Genomic DNA, 21740 nt, shown 5'->3' with positions numbered 1-21740 from the left:
TCCCTTTTTGGTGAGGCTGAAAGTGCTGCCCGTATGGCCTGGTGCCTATAGACTGACTCTGGGGTGTCCACTCCATCACCCCCAGCTGTGGTCAGCCCATGCAGCTGCTCCCAGGGCCCTCTGCCTGCAAATTCCAGGAGTATCCTCCAGGAGGTTCAACAGATGAGGGGGGGTTGCTAGTCCTGCCTCCAGGGCTTGCCTTGTTGGTTCCTGCTGCTCAGGTTCTGCCCTGAAGGCCAGGAAGGTCCCAGACCTTCCCTCCCCAGCTTTACTCCTGATTTTTTATCTATTTTTGCACTTTTAGCATTGATTTTATGGAGATAGTTCTGATTGTTTGTGGGAGGTGTTGAGGAAGCTTCATGCCCTCCTCCTTATCTCCCTCATTTCACTCTTTGTCAGTAGACATGTCTTCTCTTTTTAAACTTAATTTTCTGACCTCTTTTCCCTCTCATCTCCCTATCAACTCCTCACCATTGAAAAAGAGATTTAAAAAGTCCTTGGTACCAAATAGGAATGGTCCAGTAAAACGAGTTCCTGTATTTTCCATGGGGCAGGAATGAAGGCGCTCAGGGTGCTGATGCCCCAGAGAAATTTAGCCTTCCCCCCCTTTGCACCTGGTTTCTCCTATGTCTGACAGATTAGGCAGGTGTGTGTAAGGCGTCCTAACTGCGCTCACATTTAGTGACCGTGTGCTCGGGCTCCCCCAGAATCTGCACCATGAGGAGGATGAGGAAGGATGGGGAGGCCGAGCCTCGTGTCTCCTGCTCGCCATTCTGAGCTCCATTTCACTTCGGTGGTGTTTTCTTTCCCCCCAAACAGTTGCCAAAGATCTCCTTATAGACTCTTTGGAAGGAGAGGACTTTGAGAAGGAATTCTCGTTTCTGAACAACCTGCTGAGCCCGAGCCTAGGGCCGGCCCCGGACGCCGCCCTGGGGGCAGAGGCTCTGGCCGAGTCATCCCGCTTCCTCCCCTCACAGCTCTTTGACCTGGACCGCCATGCAGCGGGGACTTTCAGCGGTGAGTGTGCCGGGCACCTTCGTTTCTTGTTTCTCTAGGCAAACCGTTCTACGGGAGAGGCGAGCCGCACTCGCCGGGCCTGGCGGCGCAAAGCTTCCGTGGCGGAGCCTGGTTGCCCCTCGAGAAAGCCCAGCCAGGGGCTGCTGGTGCGTCTTCATCTCCCTCATCGCCCGTCACTGCCCTGAAAAACAGGAAGCTTCGGGACAAACACAGGCTCGTGCCCAGATTCCTTTTCATGTGGAGCTGGGGAAGTCCGCTTATTAGTGGCCATAATAACCGGACAGAGACTCCCAAAGTGGGATGTTTCCGGTGGTCCAGGGCTTAGCAGCGCTCAGAGGACGAGCTTCCCCAGGCGGCTCCTTCCAAGTGCTCCATCTGGCCGCTCCTCCAAGGCCGCCCTCCTGGGAAGGGGGCCCGTGTGGGGTCTCTACCAGCCGGTGGTGGTCGCATTCTGCCATCAGCACCCCGAATTGCGCAAGGTTAGCCTCAACCCCAGTCCCTTCCCAAGGGGTGGATGACGAACTGAGCCGACTATTTCTGTCCTCTCTCGGCCGGAGCAATGATGATAAACCTTCTTGTGTCCACGTGAACACCACGACTCACACAAGCATGTTAGGCCGTGGCAGTGAGGGCAGAGCTGACGTGGCTTTCTAAAGGGGATATTAAAATCTAAGTTCACACTTCGTGACCCCCAGAAACATTTTCTGGGGCAAACCCGCACATCCAGAGGATTTTGAATGTTTTGTTGCCTTTTTTCTGTGATGGTCTCTAACCATTCATTCCTTTTTCTCTAAGGCTGGACCTCCCAGGGGGAGTCAGGACATTCCTCTTCTCTCGCAGATTCTGATGACCGTCCAGTGCCTTTGCAGAGTAAACCAAAGAAATCGGCCATTTGTAAGTCGTCTTCTGTTCTCACAAAAAGAATTCAGGGAGCTCAGATAGAGCGAGTCCTCTCCACGTCATTGGGAGGATGCTCTGCGCACTAGGGGGAGATGGTTGGAACAAAAGGGCCCGCTTCTCCCCGGGGTGACTGACGCCGGGCCCGACGCCCCGCTGCACAGGCTCCGGCCGCAGGCACACGCACAAGCTTGGGCCGGCTCGGGGGCGCGCCCGCTCTCATGGCCCGAGTGGCTCCCAGGAGAAAGGCGGGAGGGCAGCTCGAGAGGTGCAGGCGGGGCAGGCGGCCCAGGTTATAGGTTCAAAGACAAAGCAGCTTCCTCCGAGGGGCCTCCCACTTGCTTTTGAATCTATCTCAAACCATCCTCTGACTTTCTGTAAGTGTGAAGTGGATGTTTAAGGGGGCCTCCAAACACCCAGGTTCACCCTCTTTAACACTATTCAAAAAGACTGAGAAAACCATCTTTCAAGGGACTGTATTGATTGAGAGAGCTCTGGGGGGCCCGTCTCCCCGCGTGGGGCTAAGGCAGCGCTCGCCGGCCAGCTCGGAGGAGAGGACAAGACAGTTTAGGAGCCCTTCCTTCAGACGAACATTTTAGAGAAATGGCGGGCAGTTGGAGACAAAGGTCTGAGCCACAAAGGACAGGAATAGGGAGATACAGAGAAGGCTTTGGGGCTGGCCAGAGGGGCCTTCTGCCGGCTCCTGAACCCCCCCACAAGCCCGAGAGACGGGGGGCGACCAGCCTGACCAGCTTCCTGGACCAATAACTTGAGAATTATGCACTCATGTCTCACTCCACATGTTTCTATTAAAATCCTTCTGTCTTAGAATCAGTACCATGTATTGTTCCAAGGCAGAAGAGCGGCGAGGCTGGGCAGGGGGTGAAGTGACTGGCTCAGGGTCACCCAGCTGGGGAGCCCACAACACCCGCCGTCATCTCGGTCTTCCCTGAGAGCCTTTGCCATGGGCAGTCCTCCGGCCCGGCTCCCCCCAGAGCCCCCCTCCCGGGAGGGGCTTTGTAGCTGCATCTCATTAGACCCCTCTTGGCCATTTCTATGTGTTTGGCTGACACTAAAGCCGCCCCCTCCCCCAAGGAGACTCCCCAGCTCGTGTCCGGCCTCCCCTTCCCGGCCCCCTGAGGCTGGAGGCCCCTCCTCTGGCTGTCTGTGAGGGGGCCCCGCTCCCCCCGCCTCCTCCCTGCTCCCCAGTCTGGGGAGGCCGGCCACATGCTGCCTTCGTACAGAGAGAAAAGGAAAAGGGAACGACGGCCCCGTCTGATGGTTGGTGGCCTCGGCCGTGTCTACACGGGCTCCCACGAAAGGAGCTGCTTGGCAGGTGTGTGTGGGAGCCGGGGCTGGGCGGGCCCTGCACTAATGGCCCTCTTCTTCCAGCCCCAGCAGGCGGGAGCACCCAGGACATGTCGGCCTGGTTCAGCCTCTTTGCGGACCTGGATCCCCTCTCGAACCCGGATGCCATCGGACACTCGGACGATGAACTCCTTAATGCCTGAGTGACCGGCCAGACCCCCACCCGGCCCCGAGGTAGCCCAGCTTGTGACACGCGGCGCGGCAGGGATTCCCAGGCGGGTGGCAAAGCCTCTGTGGGCCGGGGAGAGCGCAGGGAGAGGGAGGGTGCGGGCCGGCGCGGCCAGCCTGCACACGGGCTGCTCCAGACCCAGATTCCACTCATTCCCTCGGCCTGGAGGGACTGCGGACAAGGAGGCCCGGCCGAGCCCTCCTCGGCCCCTCCCAGACGCCCGGCCTTTGCTCCCTTTTTTCTGGCCGCCTTCTTTGGTCCATTTTTTAACCCGTCACTTTCTGGCTCTCCCCGGCCGTGCCGTGGCCTCCACCCGTGCCCAGACCAGGGCGGGCTGCTCCGGGGAAGGCCAAGGCCCGAGCGGTCACGGGCAGCTTCATTAAAGACTCCTCCAGCAGCCGCGTCCGGCGCTCCTCATTCCGCTCCGCTGATCCCGAAGCGCCTCGAGTTCCCACGCAGCGGGCGGCCCCGGGGTGTCGGGGTACCGCGGCGACGGCTAGTTCTTGGTGCTCTCCAACGCCGCCGCCGCAGGGGCTCAAAGAGCGGCTGCTCTGAGCCCCTCGGACACTGCGCACACCCCACGCGGCTGCGTTTGGCCCTTCGACGCCCCCCAATACCGTCCCTGGGAGGGCCTTTAAGCAGGCAGGCCTGCCGCCGAGGGCACCCAAGACCCAATTCAGAAGCACCCAGTAAACTTCTCGCACAAACTTCCTTCTGGACTTCAAGCGAAGGGGAGAACGTCTTTCCGGATATTTCTGAGACAGTCTGACGCCCAGCCCAGCTTAGGGTGACAGTTAAATGTGGCAGGCGAGGCCGGGAGACCCTTTCTAAACCTCTCCCTTTGGAGTCACCAAGAGGCAGTTCCGTGTAGCCTTTCAAGGTCTCCGAGCGTGAGAATGTCGAGGAAAAAACGCCCCTTTTATGCTGCCTGGTCGGGGAACAACCACCAGAGCTCTGGCTCCGCGTCCTTATCCCGAGAAGGGATTTGCACCCTAAGCGAGTCCAGGGAACTTGGCCCCTGACGGAGAGACCCCGAGGCGAGGACCGTCTGCGGCCCAGGATCAGGACTCGCCTGACTTTGCACTTTTGAGATCTTTCTAGAATGTTAGAGTTCTGAAATGGCGTCGGGACCGAAACCCTCGGGGTCCCCTCGAGACCAGCATCTGCATGAGAAGTCCCGTTCCGTGGGGGCATCACGCAGCGTCCGGGAGCCACTGCCGAGACGGACGGACGAATGAAGATCTTGCTGCACTGTTTGCATCCGTTATCAGGGCTTTCACTGAGAAGCTTCACTGAGTTCACGCCTTCTCCCAGGACAGCACAAAATGGGGCGGCTGGTATTAAAGGCAGGCCTTGCTCCGGGGGCCTGCCAGGCTCTAGTTATGGCTGGGTTAGAAGAAGCTTCCCCAAAGCCGGCAGACTTATACTTCCTCACTGCAGGGGGGAATCAATCCATCAGTTCTAGAATGTGAAGAAATAAAACTGCAAAGAAGTTCATGAACTTGTCGGGCATTAAGAGTTGAAGAACCTGGGAAAAGGCCGGTTTTTAATAAGGCCATTTGGGGCACAGGGTTCACTTGGAGAAGACAAAAGACAAGCACAGAACAGACACCGGCTTGTCTCTGAGGACAGCCTCAGGCCTTCCTCTAACTAAAGATGTAAACAGGATAGCCAAAAGGCAAATAAGTGAGAAGGCCGAGCTGGTGGGAGGGAAGCCAAGATTCTGAAAAACAGGTAAATTTATCTTCTCCCAACTGAAACTGGTTCATGAAGGCATTCATGTGATTCAATAGAAATATTTTCATAAATCTTTTTTCTCTAAAGAAAAACTGGGCTTAAAAAATGTATCAGAATCCCGAGAGCATGTTTGGAGATACTCTCAAAGTCAAAGAATGCTCTTCTGTAAAATATCTACAATAAAGTAACTTTTTCATTTCAAATACAAAAAATTCCCAGAACTGATCTATCTACATATTTTAGGTCTTTAGCCATGAGGTCTCTTCCCCCCCCCCAAAATTATTTTACTTTCTGTCTCTAGATCTTCCCTAACCATCAAGGTCAGCCTAATCAAAGGAAAGGGAAAGCAAACAGGGCAGTGAAAGTGGGTCACCTGGCACTTTCCATCCATTTGATAATACTAAGTAAAAATTTTATATCTAAGTTGTGGCCCTGGGAAAATTCTTGTTCTTGAATTTCACCCCCAACAAACTTTAAATAAGGGGAAAGAGAGGAATTAACAACGACCCCTTCTATTTGTATAGCACTTGAGTTTTTAAAGCATTTCAAACGGTTTCATTTTGATCTTTACTACTACAGGAGGTTTATGATTTTTAAGATTTCAGACCTACCATTTTTATCCCCAAATCCAATCTTCTTCGCAAAACTCAGTCCTAGGCATAGGCTGTGGCACGGAGCAGTAATACTCCATAGGCTAGACAGGAGCTGCATACTTACTTTTACAAGGGTCACGTAATAAAAAAAAACCAATTTAACAACACAAGAGACATTCTGGAGAGTTTATTCAAGGGCTATGAATCAGGTGGGTGTGGCTAGGTTTAAAAGCTTCTTCTAAGAAGAACCATCTTGCAGACTTCCTCTCAAATCCGTATTTTAGTAAACAGAAAAAAAACCCAGCTCGAAACAAAACTCTTCTGCATACCCGAAGACACACATTTGAAAAAAGGAGCTCTATGTAGCGCAAAGACTGTAAACAACACACTGTAAATCTCATGTAGCTTTCTGGTAAAAATCAAGATTTTAAAAACATTGATAAAAATGACGACTTATTTTGGCAAGAGAAAAAAAATTCAGACTTTCTGTCATGCTGGAAGTGAACTGCTGTGAAAACTACCATCCACTATTTTCAGAGAAGGCTTCTAGAGACCAAGTGAAGGAGAAATGATGGCAGCTGCTGCCAAAGGGAGGCTTGTTGCACATTTAATACTGTCAAACCAGGTAACGAGGAAGATTAAGATGCTGGAAATCACATCAGGGCTAATCCTACATTCTGCAGAACTTGTCCCTCCTTATCAACAGAACTTTAGGTCAAGGAAGGAATATAAATGGTTCAAAAGGAAGAAGACAAAGGAAAAATCACCTACCATATCCCAGCTTGGTAACTCGAATCACAACGGAAGAGCTTTAACAGAATTAGATGGGTACTACTAAATTCTAACTAATAAAAAGGATTTTTAAAAATCTGATTTTAACTATGATTTTGTTATTTTGTTTTTAATTTTTAAGGAAAGTAGTTCTGTTAAAATTTTTGTAACTGGTAGCTTTTTTCATTACTTACCAGGCATCGCCCAGGTTTCTCTACTGCTAAAACATAGTTCTATATTCCATGGTATCTATGACTAGTTAGCAGGGCTGGTTACAGCGGGACAATAGCAAGGTCTGCTGTATTCTAGGAGAAAAGATGACCATCTCCTCCTTCCCCCCCAATGCTGGTCTTGCAAATACATGCTACTGGTCAAAAGTGGAGCATAATCCATCACTCTTATGGAAAAAAAAGTTCCAAGGACATGGCCCTCCTGGCAGGGTTCTTCCGAATGAAATAACTCACTAAGCAAAATCACCTCAAGTTACAACTGGAACCTCTTGGAAAGCCAATTCTTAATCATTAGCAATTTTCTTTCAATATTCATCTGGATTAGCACTCTTGGGGCTTCTGGGGAGAACAGCAAAAAAGCAAGGGCTGACTACATCGTCTTGCAACTTTGCAAATGCATCCATTTTTTATATCAATCCACTGCAGATCACACCATTTACAATGAATTATTAGAGACCAGGATATTTCCGGAATGAAAATACAGTCCAAATTTTCACGGAAATATTTTTTTTTAACAGCAGGGAGGGAAAAATATGTTAATTCCACCAAGATGCACAAATATCTTGCCTTTACATAAAAAAACTACTTTTTTCCATGAGGCACCAACAATTCTTAAGGTACAATGTATACATTTAACACCTTTTATACATATGTTAATATTTAACATCATTAACACTGATGTACAGAACAATTTTTTAAACTACTTTGTTTTCTTATAGTGCACACCCTCATTATAAGTTAAAGATCTCAATGTCTCCCAAAATTCTCTTTTCTTTATCATCACTAGCGTGCATTTGTTGTTGACTATTCTGCTTATCTCTGAAGAAAACAGATTTCAAACTAGGTCTAAGCCTTAAAGTGCTGAGTCAGTTTTTTCCAAGATTAATGGTAAATTCAGCGCCAATGACAACTGGATTAAATAACCAAGATCTTAATTATTATGAAATTACTCTAAAGCACAGAATAATAAAATGAACCCTGTTGATGGCACTTTTATTTGTTCCATTTAACAAAAGAAATGAAAAATAGCCTTGTCTTACACAGAAGGAAAACAAAACCAATTTGTGAACAACATCACCTTCCAGCAAAAGCCACATGCTGGGGAAAAAATGCTTTTTGCTTCACCAGTCATTTAGTCCACAGGTAAAACAAAAGGGCCTCTTCATATTTCAGTATTTAAAAAGTCCAAGTAGATTTTCAAGCTTAGGTAAGAATTTTTTTACACATCCTACTGAGGAACCTATAGGACTGTAAAACCAATTTTAGTGCTCGTGTTAAGCCATATTATCAAAGGGAAAAACAAGCAATTGCAATTGGTACTCAAGAGAACTTTAAAGGACAAGATCACAGGATTTCGAGTTGAAAGGTATTTTAAGATTTCATCTAGTCCAACCAAACACTATCATTTACAGATGAAGAAACTAATCAAGAGGGATTGACTTCCTCGTGTCACTGTGGTTGTGAGACTCAGATCTAGTTCTTCTGACTCCAAATCTTGTTTCCTTTCCATTATACCAAACTACCTCCTAGTCAGGTTTAGAGATAATAATGAAGCTACTTAAGAAAAGTCTTATTATCTAGAGAGAAATCTCTGCAGTAGCAACAGCTCACTCCTAACCCTCCACCTGAACAGTGGTAAAGGGTACAATTTATTTTAAAAGTGTTAGACTTTGAGTTGGCTGGCCTGAATTTGAATCCTGGCCCAGCCTTCTAGTTAATTATGACTCTAAACAAGTCATTTAACCTCTTTTGGCCTCAGTTTCCTCATCTGTAAAATTAAGGAGTTCAACTAGATGATCCCTCAGTTTCTTCCTCATCCTAAATCTATGATCTTTGGCCTGAATATGTCGTTCATACCACCTCTGCCTCTAAATACACACACACTCACACACACAGATATGTATGTGCCTGTATACATATTGCCTGTTGAATAATTTTAGAATATGTTAGCATTTTCTAAGTTAAGATTTGGGGAAAATGATACCATTAGCATTTTTATTCTATTTAATGGCTCACTCAATGTAAGTATTTTACTGGGGTAGCAATGCTACATGTAAGATTTAAGCCTCATTTTATGTCCATGAAAAGAGACAGAAGGGTGAAAGGCAGACAGCTAGAAAGTAATTCTTAAATACCTGCTTTGAGGATAATTTGGAAATGCTTCAGATTTAGTTATGTGGAACATTCATAGGTATCCTCTATATTGGATATAGGTATATATCTGGGTAAGAGCTGAATGAATTAGTTCACAAAGTGCTCAATTTGTAACCAACCTGAATTACCTAGGATAATTATAGATTTTTTTTTTAATGGAAGGTGTGCAAGAGGAAGAGAAAACATAGCAAGGATTATTAAAACTTATAAATCAAGAGAAACTAGTGTTCTCAGCCACTCATTTCAGCTTCCTCCTACACCTTTCGCCAGAAAGCAGTGATGACAAAGAAACTAAATCAACTGATTTGTTTTACATCTCTTCATTTCACTGGCTATTTATTTTTAAAGTAGTTAATGTGCAATGAATTATCTCAGACAAAAATAAGATGGCAGAGAAATGGAGAGTCAAGATAACAAATGGACTCCTAAATAACTGAAAGCTAACTGCAAAAGGAGGTAATAGTATACTTGGAATTAGTCTCAGACAAAAAGGGCATCAAAGTACACTGTACCTACCAAATGATGTGTACCAGATTTATTTCAAATGTTTGCATATGGCTAAGTCACATCATTTTAAAATTATTTAATTCACCAATTGTTTGAAAGGAACATGAATACAAGTTTGGTGTAATTTTTTGAAAAGGCTTATTCCTACCACCAGTTTTTCCCAGAAGAGGTAAAACTGAGAGCTTAGAAAACTATGGCTGATAGAATATCAAAGGTTGTTCTGTCCACTTCAGGTGCCTACTCATGGATTCTGGCTGTAATATTTGTAGGGGCAGAAAATTATTGCATATTAAAAGATAACGTATGAAGCTTTTAAAAGGATACTTCTATCAGGATGCTTTACTCTGACAACAGCTACCCCTCAAGCTCTCCAAAGCACACGCACTCGTGTTATCTCCAGTTTTTTCTAGGAGTGGCTCTGATCCCCAAAGCCCTCTGGCTACCTGTTCCTTGGCTTACCTAAGCTGAAAGTTGTGCCTCTCTCAGAGAGAGAAGGGACCCTCTTTCATTTCTTTTCTACTTTTTCTCTTACATGTAAAAAACAAAACCAAACAGAAACCTATCCATACCCTCGGACGACTGGGATCAGCAAACTAGTGCCACCTAGCTTAAACATCGGGGAGGGGAGGCGGAAGGGGTCGGGCTACAGACTGCAGTGAACACAGCACAATCCCGGCCAGCGGCGGCGGCCCGGAATAACTCCACAACACTGCAAGCTCACAAAGGCAAGGGAAGGGATCCATGCACAGCCACGTCGGGGACACACGGAGGAGGGAAGTGAAGAAATGATTGTGTGTGTGCGCGCGCCGGGGAGGGGGAAGATCACATGATTCACACATGGCTGATAACTAGATGGGGGTCGTTACTTTTTGGCTCATTGATTTTCTAACAAAACTCCACTGATAGCATATTAAAGCACTTGTATCCCGAGTGTAGTTTTCTCACCATGCAGATAAAGGTATACAGGAATCTTAAATGTGGAAGAGGGAATAGCACTTTTTAAAAGGATGGTTTATCCAAAGCACAAAACTTCTGACATCAAAAAACAACATCACATAATGAACTAATATTGCTTTGTGTCTTTTTTTTTTTTTTACATACAAACGTTCAATGCATTTATTTATCTGTTGTTGGTTGGGAGAAGAACACAGTCAAGAGACTAAGATTGCTGGAAAATTTCAACAATCCCTTTGGTCCCAGCAGCTGGAGAACAGCTGAGAATAGCATACACATCTAGAAAAGGAAACAAAAAAACAGTGGCCAGGGAAATGTCTTCTGAACATCCTATTGTCTGCTATGCATCTGAAAATTAACATTTGTTATTATTATAAAATAGTCATTTTCATATAAAAGATGGTTCTTGCAGCATCAAGTAACTTCTCCCTTTGGTAATTATGTTTGCAGGGATCTGTTTGCTTTTAAAAAAAGTCTAACTTGGGACACAAAAAGTATTGTGATAAAATGGTCCTCCAAAAGTAATGAATGATACAGCCTTTTTCTTTTAACCAGTGCTAAAAAAAAAGAAAAAAGAAAAAAAAAGCAGGATGTGAAGTGAGTCTGAGGCTCCCAGACGGGCAGCGTGGCGAGGGCTGCGCTCTCAGGGAAGCTCCCGACATCCCCGCCACAGACGCCTCAGGCCCGTCTCCCGCCATCAGCCTCAGCTGCTGGAAGGAGGCGTGACTTGGGATGTTCCTTCACACCTTCATCCCAATGGGTTTCTCTTCGGTTCCTGGAGCCAGGGACGAGCCTCGCCACCTATCCCTCGGCCTCCTCAAACGGTCCCGCCTGCTGGAGCAGAGAGGCCTGGGGGAGGACGGTACTCGTTCCTCGAGAAATCCGGTCTTGTTCCGGGTTGGCGGACAGGGAGGCCATGGCGAGAGGCTGCAGCAGGGTGGGCGCCATGCCAGTGGAGACAGTCAGGCCGTGGCTGGAGCCCTTAAGGGTAAGATCTTGTGTGGGAAGAAGTGGCTTGAGGATGCTGACGAGACAGAAGGCAGAACCACTTTTAGGAATGAAATTCACTTTATTCTTGTCAGGGCAGTAAAAGGCTGGGATTTCATGCAGTTGCTTTGGCCTAGACAAAACACAGACAATAAAATGATTTCAGGGTATTTTGTCTATCTCAGTTTTCCTGGTAACCTAGAAGAAGCACATCAAGCACATCAAGAAAATGCACATATATAAAAACGTGCCCCTCCTCTGTTGTTAGTGAAATAAGCACTTAAAATGGGGCCTGGGAAGATGCTATTGTGGAGGGCAGAAACGACAATGGCTGCAGCTGCCAATTCCTTGGCAATCACCCTCCACCAAATCAATAAGGAGCGGATAACCCCCTATTTTCAATTCAGGAAGCAGTCAATAAGGGGAATTACTAACACTGGCATAAAGAAATAGAAAATAGTAATGTTTAGATGGAGGAAAAAGCTTTATTTAATGTATGTAATTACAATACTGCATTTCAAATGATAAAGTCATATGAAATGTCTAAAAATAGTGGTTATTAAAAAATAAGGCGCTATCATTTTACACAGGTCATGGCACTAATTGCTATATGCTACGTAGATCAACAAAGTCACCGTAAGCCCAGGATCTTAGGCATTGTGAGAAGCGAGCTAAGACGATCCCCTCACTGTGTGGCTCTTCTAAGCAACATGATGTCAGGCTGCCCAACAAAACCAAACCTGACCCTGTGCTGTGGTTTTAGCAATCTTTTCTGAAGACTCGCTAGGAAGGAGGAAGCAGACAGTGCGCTGGTACCAAGTTCAGAAGACTGAAGGCCAAGTCGTCACCCTCCAGCCTCCCTCTCTCTCCCGACAGCGCCAGGGGGACTATTTTACTCTTTCAGAAAAGTGCCCAGGGACCTACCCTTATTTAATCAACAGTGACATGCTATCTCAGTGTCAAAACTGTATTCTTGATAAAAGAAAAATCTTTTAAGAGTCCATGGGTATAATTTCCTTTAAGCTAAAAAGGTGTTAGACAAACTAACATTTTTTCTTTTCAGGTTAAAAAATAAGCTATTCAAATATATTCCAAATAAATCTTAAAGATACATAATTTTACTTGACTGAGTTTCTATCCTAGTAAATAGTAATTAAAAAATTATAAATAGCAAGATTTGTTATGTTAAAACTCCAAATTTCCAAAACCCAAAGAAACTTCAACGTGGCTTTTGACTTGAAAGAAATTTTAAGAATTTTAAAATAGTGCAGGTTTTAAGAACTTAAAAATTTGTCTGAAAGCATCTTTACTTTTCCCCATTAAAAAAAAAAAACGAACTCTAAAGCATTTCCCTAGAGGACTTACTTCTCTGCTTAAAAAAAAAAACAAAAAACAAAAAAACAAAACAAAACTACATTAAATCTTTTTCAATTATTCATTTGAATACTCTAGAGTCAGTCTTGACCCTCTAAGAATTTGGGATGCACAAAATTTAAGTAGGGAACTTTTTTTTTTTTAACCCTTGTACTTCGGTGTATTGTCTCATAGGTGGAAGAATGGTAAGGGTGGGCAATGGGGGTCAAGTGACTTGCCCAGGGTCACACAGCTGGAAGTGGCTGAGGCTGGGTTTGAACCTAGGACCTCCTGTCTCTAGGCCTGGTTCTCAATCCACTGAGCTACCCAGCTGCCCCCTAAGTAGGGAACTTTTTATGTTTTATATATCTGAAGCCAATCATTTTCAAATTTCAAAATTTGGTAAAAAGCTGTATCATTATATTGCAGCCTGGTTTTAATACATGTGAACTTGTTTTTTAAAGGCTTAAAAATATATTTTGGCAAGATATCCTCTGACACAACACAAAAACTACTCTATCAGGAAATAGAGCAGTGGAGTCAGGAACAAGGCTATAGAGCTAAGATAATACAGAGATTACTAATTTGGAAATTTTACAAAGCAATTTCCTAAAAGCATTTCTATTTGTTTCCTCCCCCACCCAGATTCATTTGTCTATAAATAAGATCTTTCCAATCTAGATTATAGAGTTCCAAAGAAGGACAGTGTTTATAGATCTATTCCAAACCCCTCACTACAGTCTGAGACTTAACAGCGGGGCAGTGACTTGCCTAACATCACACAGCTAAGGAGTGCTGTGGGCTTTGGAACACAGGCCTCAGGGCTCCATGCTTAGTGCATGGTCACTCCTTGCTGTGGCCTCTCTTGTCACTTCTAGATCATTGTTCAGGTACTTTCTTTTAGCTTTCATGCCATTCTACAAACATTTATGCAACATGTATTATGTGTGCTGTGTGGGTGATACCCTAATAGGCACGCAAAGAGAAGCCAAGCCAGGCCTTCCCTTTAGAGATCCTGCCATTCAGTAGAGGGTTGTGATACACAAATAACAAATAATTTATATGAGGCACATAAGAAATTTGCTGTGCAAGGCCGGGGTAGAGAGGTGGGTCATTATCAGGGTGGGGAGGGGTGAGAGTCAAAGATAAAAATACAAAGTGTTTGAAATGGGGAGACCAGGTAATGGCAGGTCCCCTTCTCATAATTAATTTGGGGCTGTGTGGCCCTGGGCAAGTCACTTGACCCCCATTGCCTACCCTTACCGCTCTCCTGCCTTAGAACCAATACAGAGAGTTGATTCTAAGATGGAAGGTGAAGGTTTAAAAAAAAAGGGGGGGGAATTAATCAATTAATAAATATTTATCAAGACCCAACTATGTGTCAAGCACTGTGCTAAGTATTAGAAATACATAAAAAGGCAAAAGAGCCCAATATGGGAACAACCAATCTGTACAAAAATGAGCCCCACATATGGATAAGCATAATAAAGAGAGAGGGAAGGTACCAGAATCAAAGAGACACTGAGAAAGGCGTCTGGAGCAGGCAAATTTTAGCTGGGAAAGCTGAATGGGCAGAGATATGGAGGGAGAGCATATCTCAGGGTGGTGGCACTTGATTGAAGAGTGGGTTTGGGGAGTAAGGTGTAAGGAAGCAGGCACTCCCTTAGGAAGGATGTCCAACACCAGAGCACTTTGTGTCAATACCTGGAGGCAACAGGAAGTCACTGAAGTTCAGTGAGAAGGGGAGTGGCAGGATCTAGACCTGCATTCTGGGAAGCTCAATGAGTGAGTAAGCAGAGCTGGATGGCAGATGCAGCACGAGAAAAGGAGAGGAGGGGGCATTCTGGAGAGACTGGGGTCCTGCAGCAGCTTGGGTCCCTGCCTGCTGAGCATCACCATCTCCCAGCCTAAAAAAAGACCCTAATAGGATTGATAGACTGGCTAAAAATTCTAGCACAAGAGTAATACGTATTTAAAATGGAATAACCAACTACAAATGTACTAAACTAAAAAATCTGTCTGTTTAAATTTCTGGGCAACTTTAACGAGCCTTTGTACCAAAGAAAGCAGTGGCACAAGATGCCAAAATCGTTTCTGTTGAGTCAAAGACCATTTGATTCTTTATTTTGAACTTTTAAATTTGTTTTGGGGTGAGAGACAGTGAGGAGACCAGGATGCCTCCTAGGTTGTGAGCCTGGACGAACAAGAGGATAGTATTGACATTACATTAATAAGCGAACACTGAGAGGGAAAATGATGAATTTGAGTTTAAGGTATCTCCTGGACATACATTTTGGAATGTCTGGAGAGGCAAGACTGTGAGACAGAACAGAGTTTGGATCAGGATTGGTAGACTTGAGAATCATCAGCTGATAGAGGATAATTATATCTATGGAAGCTAATGAGATCACCAAGGGACATCAGATTAAGAAACAAGTTTTGTCTGTTAAGTTTTCTTCAAGTATCAGCTCAGCAATCATTCTGCTTAAAAAGAAATCTTACTAGGACATTCTCAGCTGCAAGTATACTCCTTCCCCAAACTACCTTGTTTCTCACACTTTGCACCTATCTTCAAAAGTGTACATTTACTTATTTATTTGGATGTAATCAATAAGAGAACTGAAAGAAAAACTCGACAGCTGAGAAAAATTCACTTAAGAAATCAACTCCCTAAAAAACAGAATAAGCCAAAAGGAAAGTAAGGCACAAAATTACCTTGAAGAAAACAACTCCCTAAGAATATAATGGATCAAATGGAAACAGAAGCCAAAAATCCTAAATGTTTTAAAAACAAACACTTTAGAAAGCAACTCTTTAAAAATTAGGACTGGCCAAATGAAATGGAAGCACAGAAACTGAAGGAAAAAAACAACTCCCTAAAAGTTAGAATTGGACAAACAGTAGCTAATGAAACCATAAAACATTAGGAAGGAAAGATACATTTTTTTTTAAACTGAAAAAAAAATAGAAGTCTGAAATACTTCACTGGTAAAATGGCCTAAAAGCCTGGACACCAGATTATTAGAAATCATCAGAGTACCACCCTATAAAAACGGTTTTTTAAACAAACAAAACCAATGCAACCAAAATGAGAAGGAAAACAACAAACTGGGAGAGCATTTTTATAACAAAACTCTCTAACAAAGGTTTAATTTCCCAAATATATAATGAACTAAGTCAAATTGACAAAAAAATCAAGCCATTCCCCAACTGTCAAATGGTCAAGGGATATGAACAAGCAGTTTTCAGATGAAATCACAACTATCAATATACATATGAAAAAGTGTTCTAAATCCCTCCTGATTAGAGAAACGCAAATCAAAACAACTTGAGAGACCACCTCACATCTAGCAGACTGACTAATATGACAGTGGAATCTGTTGGTGATGGAATACTACTATGCTAAAAGGAATAATAAACTGGAAGAATTCCATGTGAACTGGAAAGACCTCCAAGAAGTGATACAGAATGAAAAGAGCAGATCCAGGAGAACATTATACACAGAGACAGATACACTGTGGTACAATCAAACATAATGGACTTCTCCACTAGCAGCAATGCAATGATCCAAAACATTTCTGAGGGACTTGTGAGAAAAAAACGCTATCCACATCCAGAAAAAGAACTGTAGGAGGAGAAACGTAGAAGGAAAACATTTGCTTGATCACATGGTTCAATGGGGACGTGATTGAGGATGTAGACTCTAAATAATAACTCTACTGCAAATTTAGGTTTTGAACAATGATACAAGTAAAACACAGTGGAAATGCTTGTCAGGTCTGGGAGGTGGGGTGGGAAGAGGAGAGGGAAAGAACATGAATCATGTAACCATGGGAAAATAACCTAAACAAACAAAACAAATAAATACCAAAAAATTGAAAATTAGGAAAAAATAAAATAATAAAATTCAGATAAAAAAGATTAGCCTTTTAGCATGATATTACATGGCATTAATCACTTCCATTTGAAGGTTAAGTGGAAACTCTTCAATTGCATGGTTAAATATGTTTTAAAATATGGAAATTCATTTTCTTTAAAACCCTTAACTTCTGTGTATTGGCTCCTAGGTGGAAGAGTGGTAAGAGTGGGCAATAGGGGTCAAGTGACTTGCCCAGGGTCACACACCTGGGAAGTATCTGAGGCCAGATTTGAACCTAGGACCTCCTGTCTCTAGGCCTGACTCGGACCTCCCGTTTCTAGGCCTGACTCTCAATCCACTGAGCTACCCATCTGACCCTGGAAATTCATTCTGCAGTAAATACCAGGCTCTGAAAAATGCTACTGGAACTGTAGTCTGAGCTCAGAAAATATATCACAGATGTGTGTGGGAATTGGACATCACACTTATTTTAACTTTTGGTAGCCCAGGAAGTATGTAAAGCTGCTTGTGATTCAAACAATGTTAGTTATTAATCAAACTGATTTTATCTCAGTATATTTCAAATACAATTACTGTTTTGCCTTGTAATTTTAGTTGAAGTTCATTAAGAAACATCAAGCCTGCAGCAAAAGCTAATTTCCAAATCTATTTAGTATTCAAAATAGTGGTTTAGGTGGTTCTTTTCATTCAGAAAAATGTCAGACTTGGCTCTGAACACAAGAGGGCCTAATAAAATCTTTTTTTAGTGTTCTTTTAAAAAAAAAAGAAGGAAAAAGGAAAAAAAAAAAAAGAAAACTACCCTAATATCCTCAAACAAGAGGGAAAAATAGAAATTGAGAGAATCCACCCATCATCTCCAGAAAGAGACCCTAAAATAAAACACCCAAAGACTATTATAGCCAAAATCCAAAACTCCCAATCCAAGGAAAAAGTACTGCAAGCATCCAAAAGGAAAAGTTCAAATATCATGGAGTCACAGTCAGGATTTCACAGGATCTTGTAGCTTCTATATTAAAGGACCAGAAGTTATGAAATAGGATATACCTAAAGGCAAAGGATCTAGGGCTTTAATCTAAAATCGCATTCCTAGCAAAACTGACCATAATCTACCAGGAGAAAAAAATGGATATTTAATGAAATAAACAAATACCAGACTTTTCTGATGAAAAGACCAGAGCTGACAAGAAATTTGAAGAGCAAATTCTATTTTCAAGAGACACATTGGTAGAGTAATAGGAGGGAAATCCTGAAATGGCTCTAAATATCCTTCCAAGCTGATCTTTAAAAATCATCTCAAAAGGACTTAAGTCAAAGCAGAATGAACATGGCATGAAAGGTAGGCAGAGAAAGGGGGTTTCCACTATATGTGGGCAAAACTATATAAGGAAAAACGGAAGCCAACTACCCCCTACTTACCATGCCAGACACAGAGCCAGGATGTGGGGCAACCCCCGAATTCTAGGAGGTGGGCTACACTAAAGAAAAAGCACTGCAAACCTAGCCCTGGAGGCTCCAGGCCCTGGCAGTGAGATCTGAAGTGTGGTGGCAGCAGGGGATGCAGCTGCAGCAAAGATAACCTCGGGGCTAAACACTGCAGAAGCAGCCTACTCCCCCCCAAAAACTACAGCAGACCCACCTCTGGAAACCTCAGGCCCTGGAGGTGAGGGTCAGAGAGCCCTATGGCACTGCATTCACTCCCTGGCCTCTGATAGGGAAGAGAAGATAGCCCCAAGGCAAAGTCCTGTGAGCCAGAAGCTAAGGTAGAAATGATTTCTGTAATAGGTAACCTCTGGGGAGAAGATGGAGACCAGCTTGAGTGACAGATTGTCCGTTATAGAACTTAGAATTTATGAGCCAAGGGCAAAAGACAGTTGAGACTACCACTATAAAAGCCCAGGGGCAAAAGACTTCAGGGTCTCATTCTTGAGAAGGGGCTCGTGGGTGGTGAAGGGTGGGTAGGCCTATAGACCTGCATATCCAGCACTTGTACTGATTGTCTCATAATATCCATTGACCTATTACTGAACAAGGCTGACAGATAGACATCAACACCTGCTATGAAGAAGAGTATCACAAGCCCTTCCTTTCACTTGGTCTAGACCACAGCCTGGTCTGACCAGGGTCTGGGAGGGAGAGAAGCCTCTCCAGCCAGCTGTGCCAACCTGTTACTTATTGATTAGCCTAATCTAACCCCAGGAGGGTTTAGCATAGCCATCCCCAACACCACTTTCCTTATCCTGAATCCTACCCCTTTGAATTATAGCATTAAACCTTTTGAAACAGATCTCAAGTGAAGACTGATATCTTTCCAAGAGCAAGTGAATATTACAGCCAAAGGGGAAAGGGGAATTTACCTAAATCGCAGTCATTCGGTGTTATCCAATTCAATACCAATACCAGCCTTATTACAAACCTTTATCCTCTAACCTAACCCCAAGCCAAGTAGCCAGAGGAGCTGTGTGAACAACATACAGCTTCTCACTTGATAACTTTGGCTTGGGCACTGTTTGTGGGGTCAAGTGCTTAGCTGAGCTGAACATTCATAAGCCCTGGTGGTTGTCAGCACATCTTTGGGGGCCACCCAGGCATCCTTATGCTCAGACTAGATCCATTTACCATCTAGGCATCTTGGGCCAGCTTATCAGGCCCATCTAACAGAAGCGCCATACCACCCTGTATAACAGTTTTTGGCATAGCAAAAGGGAATCATAACCTAATAGGTGTGGGAAAGATGGCTCTGGCACAATTTTTATTCACTGTTACCAGCTTCACCCTGTTAATTTGGTCAGTGACGCAGGGAGCTTACAAACTTTGGTTTGAAGTTATTCCTGACTATTGCCTGACATTATTACTGATATATGATTCATACAAGTGGCTGGCAGTGACAATGGCAGAATTCATATCCTATCTGCCTACAATGGGAGCAATTATAATATCTGTGATTCAAGGACTATGGGGACTCAAAAAGATCTTTGACTTAGTCTGGGGTACTAAGAAAAATACCAATGAGGAATTGTTACAGGTTATGAAGGAACACATTAAGCAACTCATCGAAATAAACAAAAAGATAAGAGAGGGCCAAGTTCTAGACTCACACACCATCATGCAGCTGGAGGTTATAGAAAAATCCCACAGCCAAGCCTACTGCTAACCCTACCAAAACCATGGCAAGTTCAAAGACTACCCCTGCAAATGACAAACTGAAACAGATCTGGTGGGACCCAGTATCACCTCTTTGTTCCCCATAGTGGATCAGACTCACATTAGGCCAGACGGGAATATAGTCCACATGAAAACTTACAAGGGTTTCATGACCCAAGATCTTGAAGTGCTCAGAAGGAGGTTCCCTAAATATTTTCTACCTCCATACAAATCAGTGAAAGAATAAAAGAGTACCTTTGACCTTTTCAATACTAACTTTGTTGACATTTAATTTTTGCTGGACAAATTTTATACACCATCCGAAAAGGCAAGGTTCCTTGAAGAGACCAGAACTAATGAAAACCTAACTTCCTGACCACCCGAGCACCAAGACTTAGAAGTTTTCTTCCATGCAAATGAGATATTTGCTCCAGTGCAGAACTGATTTATTGGAGGCATTAAAAATACATGCAAAAAGACCTAATGCCTAGAACAAATATGAGAAATTAAAGCAGGCAGAAGATGAACATCCTAGCCTATTTCTAGATCGATTAGTTGAGGGATTGGAGAATTTATTAGGGTATCATTGTGATCTGGCTGCTGAATCCCTACCACATATTAGGAGGCAGTTCATCAAGGGCACTACAATCCTAATCCAAATATATTTCAGACAGAACTGTCCTCAGTGGGAGACTCTCTCTCTGAAAGAACAGAGACAACACATGACTTACATATGTGACTCTAGGTAAAAGGAACAAAGAACAATGAAAGAATTAGAATCAGAGAAAGACAGGTTGATTTCTGACCTCAAGAGGCAGTTAAAAGATGCAAAAAGAGAGAAAGAGAGGGAGGAGCATGATGGGAGTGTTGAATTCTGAAAAGCCATGGACTAGTATTCCTTGTTCTAGAAGACTTTTTATTATTGACCTGATACTGTCTGCTGCTTCCTTGCTAAGTTTTAATTGAGGAATTCTAGGTGGTATTCCTCCTTTGACTTCAATCTTTACCAGTCCTCAGGTAGGAAAATGAATAAATAACAGCAAAGAAAGCTTTTGACCCTGGAAAATTTCTATGGAGAAAAAAACAAAAAACAGAAGTAACAGAAGAGGGTGAGAAACAAGCAAACACTTAAAAAAAAAAAAAACAAAAAAAAAAACAAACCAAAAAGGGGAATCAAAAGATCATGGATGAAAATTAGTCTTTAAAGATTAGAATTGGGAAAATAGAATCTAATGAGTTCATGACATAAGAAATAATAAAACAAAATCAAAAGAGAGAAAAAAATAGAAAAATACATGAAATTTCTCATCAGGAGACACATTAAATGTGAAGTAAAAACTTAACGGTTTTAATAAGGCTGAATTGAGTACATTCATATCTGGGATGGTGATAATGAAAAATTAGGATATCTATGATGCTTGAAAAAGGTAAGATATTGTATATCTTTATTACTACTAGAGCTATGAAAAAGAGTATACATAGAAAGAAGGAAGGAAGCTAAATAAGATGGGCTGATATAAAAAAGGGATGGTAAAAGGAACATATGGGGAGAAAAGGAGAGATGGAGGGTAAATTGCTTCTTATTAAGAGGACGAGGGGCAATACACAGAAATTAAGGGTTTGAAGGAAAAAAAAAAAGAGTAAACAGGGTGAAAATAAGATGGCGGGAAACACACAATTAGTAAGTATAGCTGTGAATGTGAACCAGATGAACAGACCTATAAAACAGAAAAGGATACCAGAATGTATTAAAAACCAGAACCCAAGAGAGGTGAATGAAGTCCTAGAAAAATTAGATCTAATTGATATGTGGAGAAAAATAAATAGGGACAAAAAGGAATACACCTTCTTCAGCTGCACATGGCACATTCACAAAGATCGACCATGTAATAGGGCATAGAATCATTGCAAACAAATGCAAAAGAGCAGAAATAATAAATGTAACCTTCTCAGATCATAATGCAATAAAAATAATAATTAGT

At 43.4% G+C, this 21740-nt stretch overlaps 2 protein-coding genes across 3 annotated transcripts in view; one reads left to right on the top strand and one right to left on the bottom strand.

The window, feature by feature from the left end:
• The window catches only part of ICA1L (islet cell autoantigen 1 like), a 43871-nt gene extending 40446 nt beyond the window's left edge, over nt 1–3425 (top strand). Inside the window, exons 10-12 of one of the 2 annotated variants that reach the window (XM_044667472.1) lie at nt 820–1017; nt 1813–1911; nt 3307–3425. In XM_044667472.1, coding sequence (XP_044523407.1) covers nt 820–1017; nt 1813–1911; nt 3307–3425 — 416 coding nt within the window. The remainder of the gene's footprint in view (nt 1–819; nt 1018–1812; nt 1912–3306) is intronic. The other variant, XM_044667470.1, reaches the window with a different exon arrangement.
• Nucleotides 3426–9735: 6310 nt separating this feature from the next.
• The window catches only part of FAM117B (family with sequence similarity 117 member B), a 140764-nt gene continuing 128759 nt past the window's right edge, over nt 9736–21740 (bottom strand). Inside the window, exon 9 of the mRNA XM_044669408.1 lies at nt 9736–11517. Coding sequence (XP_044525343.1) covers nt 11199–11517 — 319 coding nt within the window. The 3' untranslated portion in view covers nt 9736–11198. The remainder of the gene's footprint in view (nt 11518–21740) is intronic.

Source organism: Gracilinanus agilis, chromosome 3 (assembly GCF_016433145.1).
Source record: "Gracilinanus agilis isolate LMUSP501 chromosome 3, AgileGrace, whole genome shotgun sequence".
Taxonomy (NCBI): domain Eukaryota; kingdom Metazoa; phylum Chordata; class Mammalia; order Didelphimorphia; family Didelphidae; genus Gracilinanus; species Gracilinanus agilis.
The sequence above is the reverse complement of the archived record's forward strand: the minus strand, read 5'-3'. Positions and strand labels throughout refer to the sequence as shown.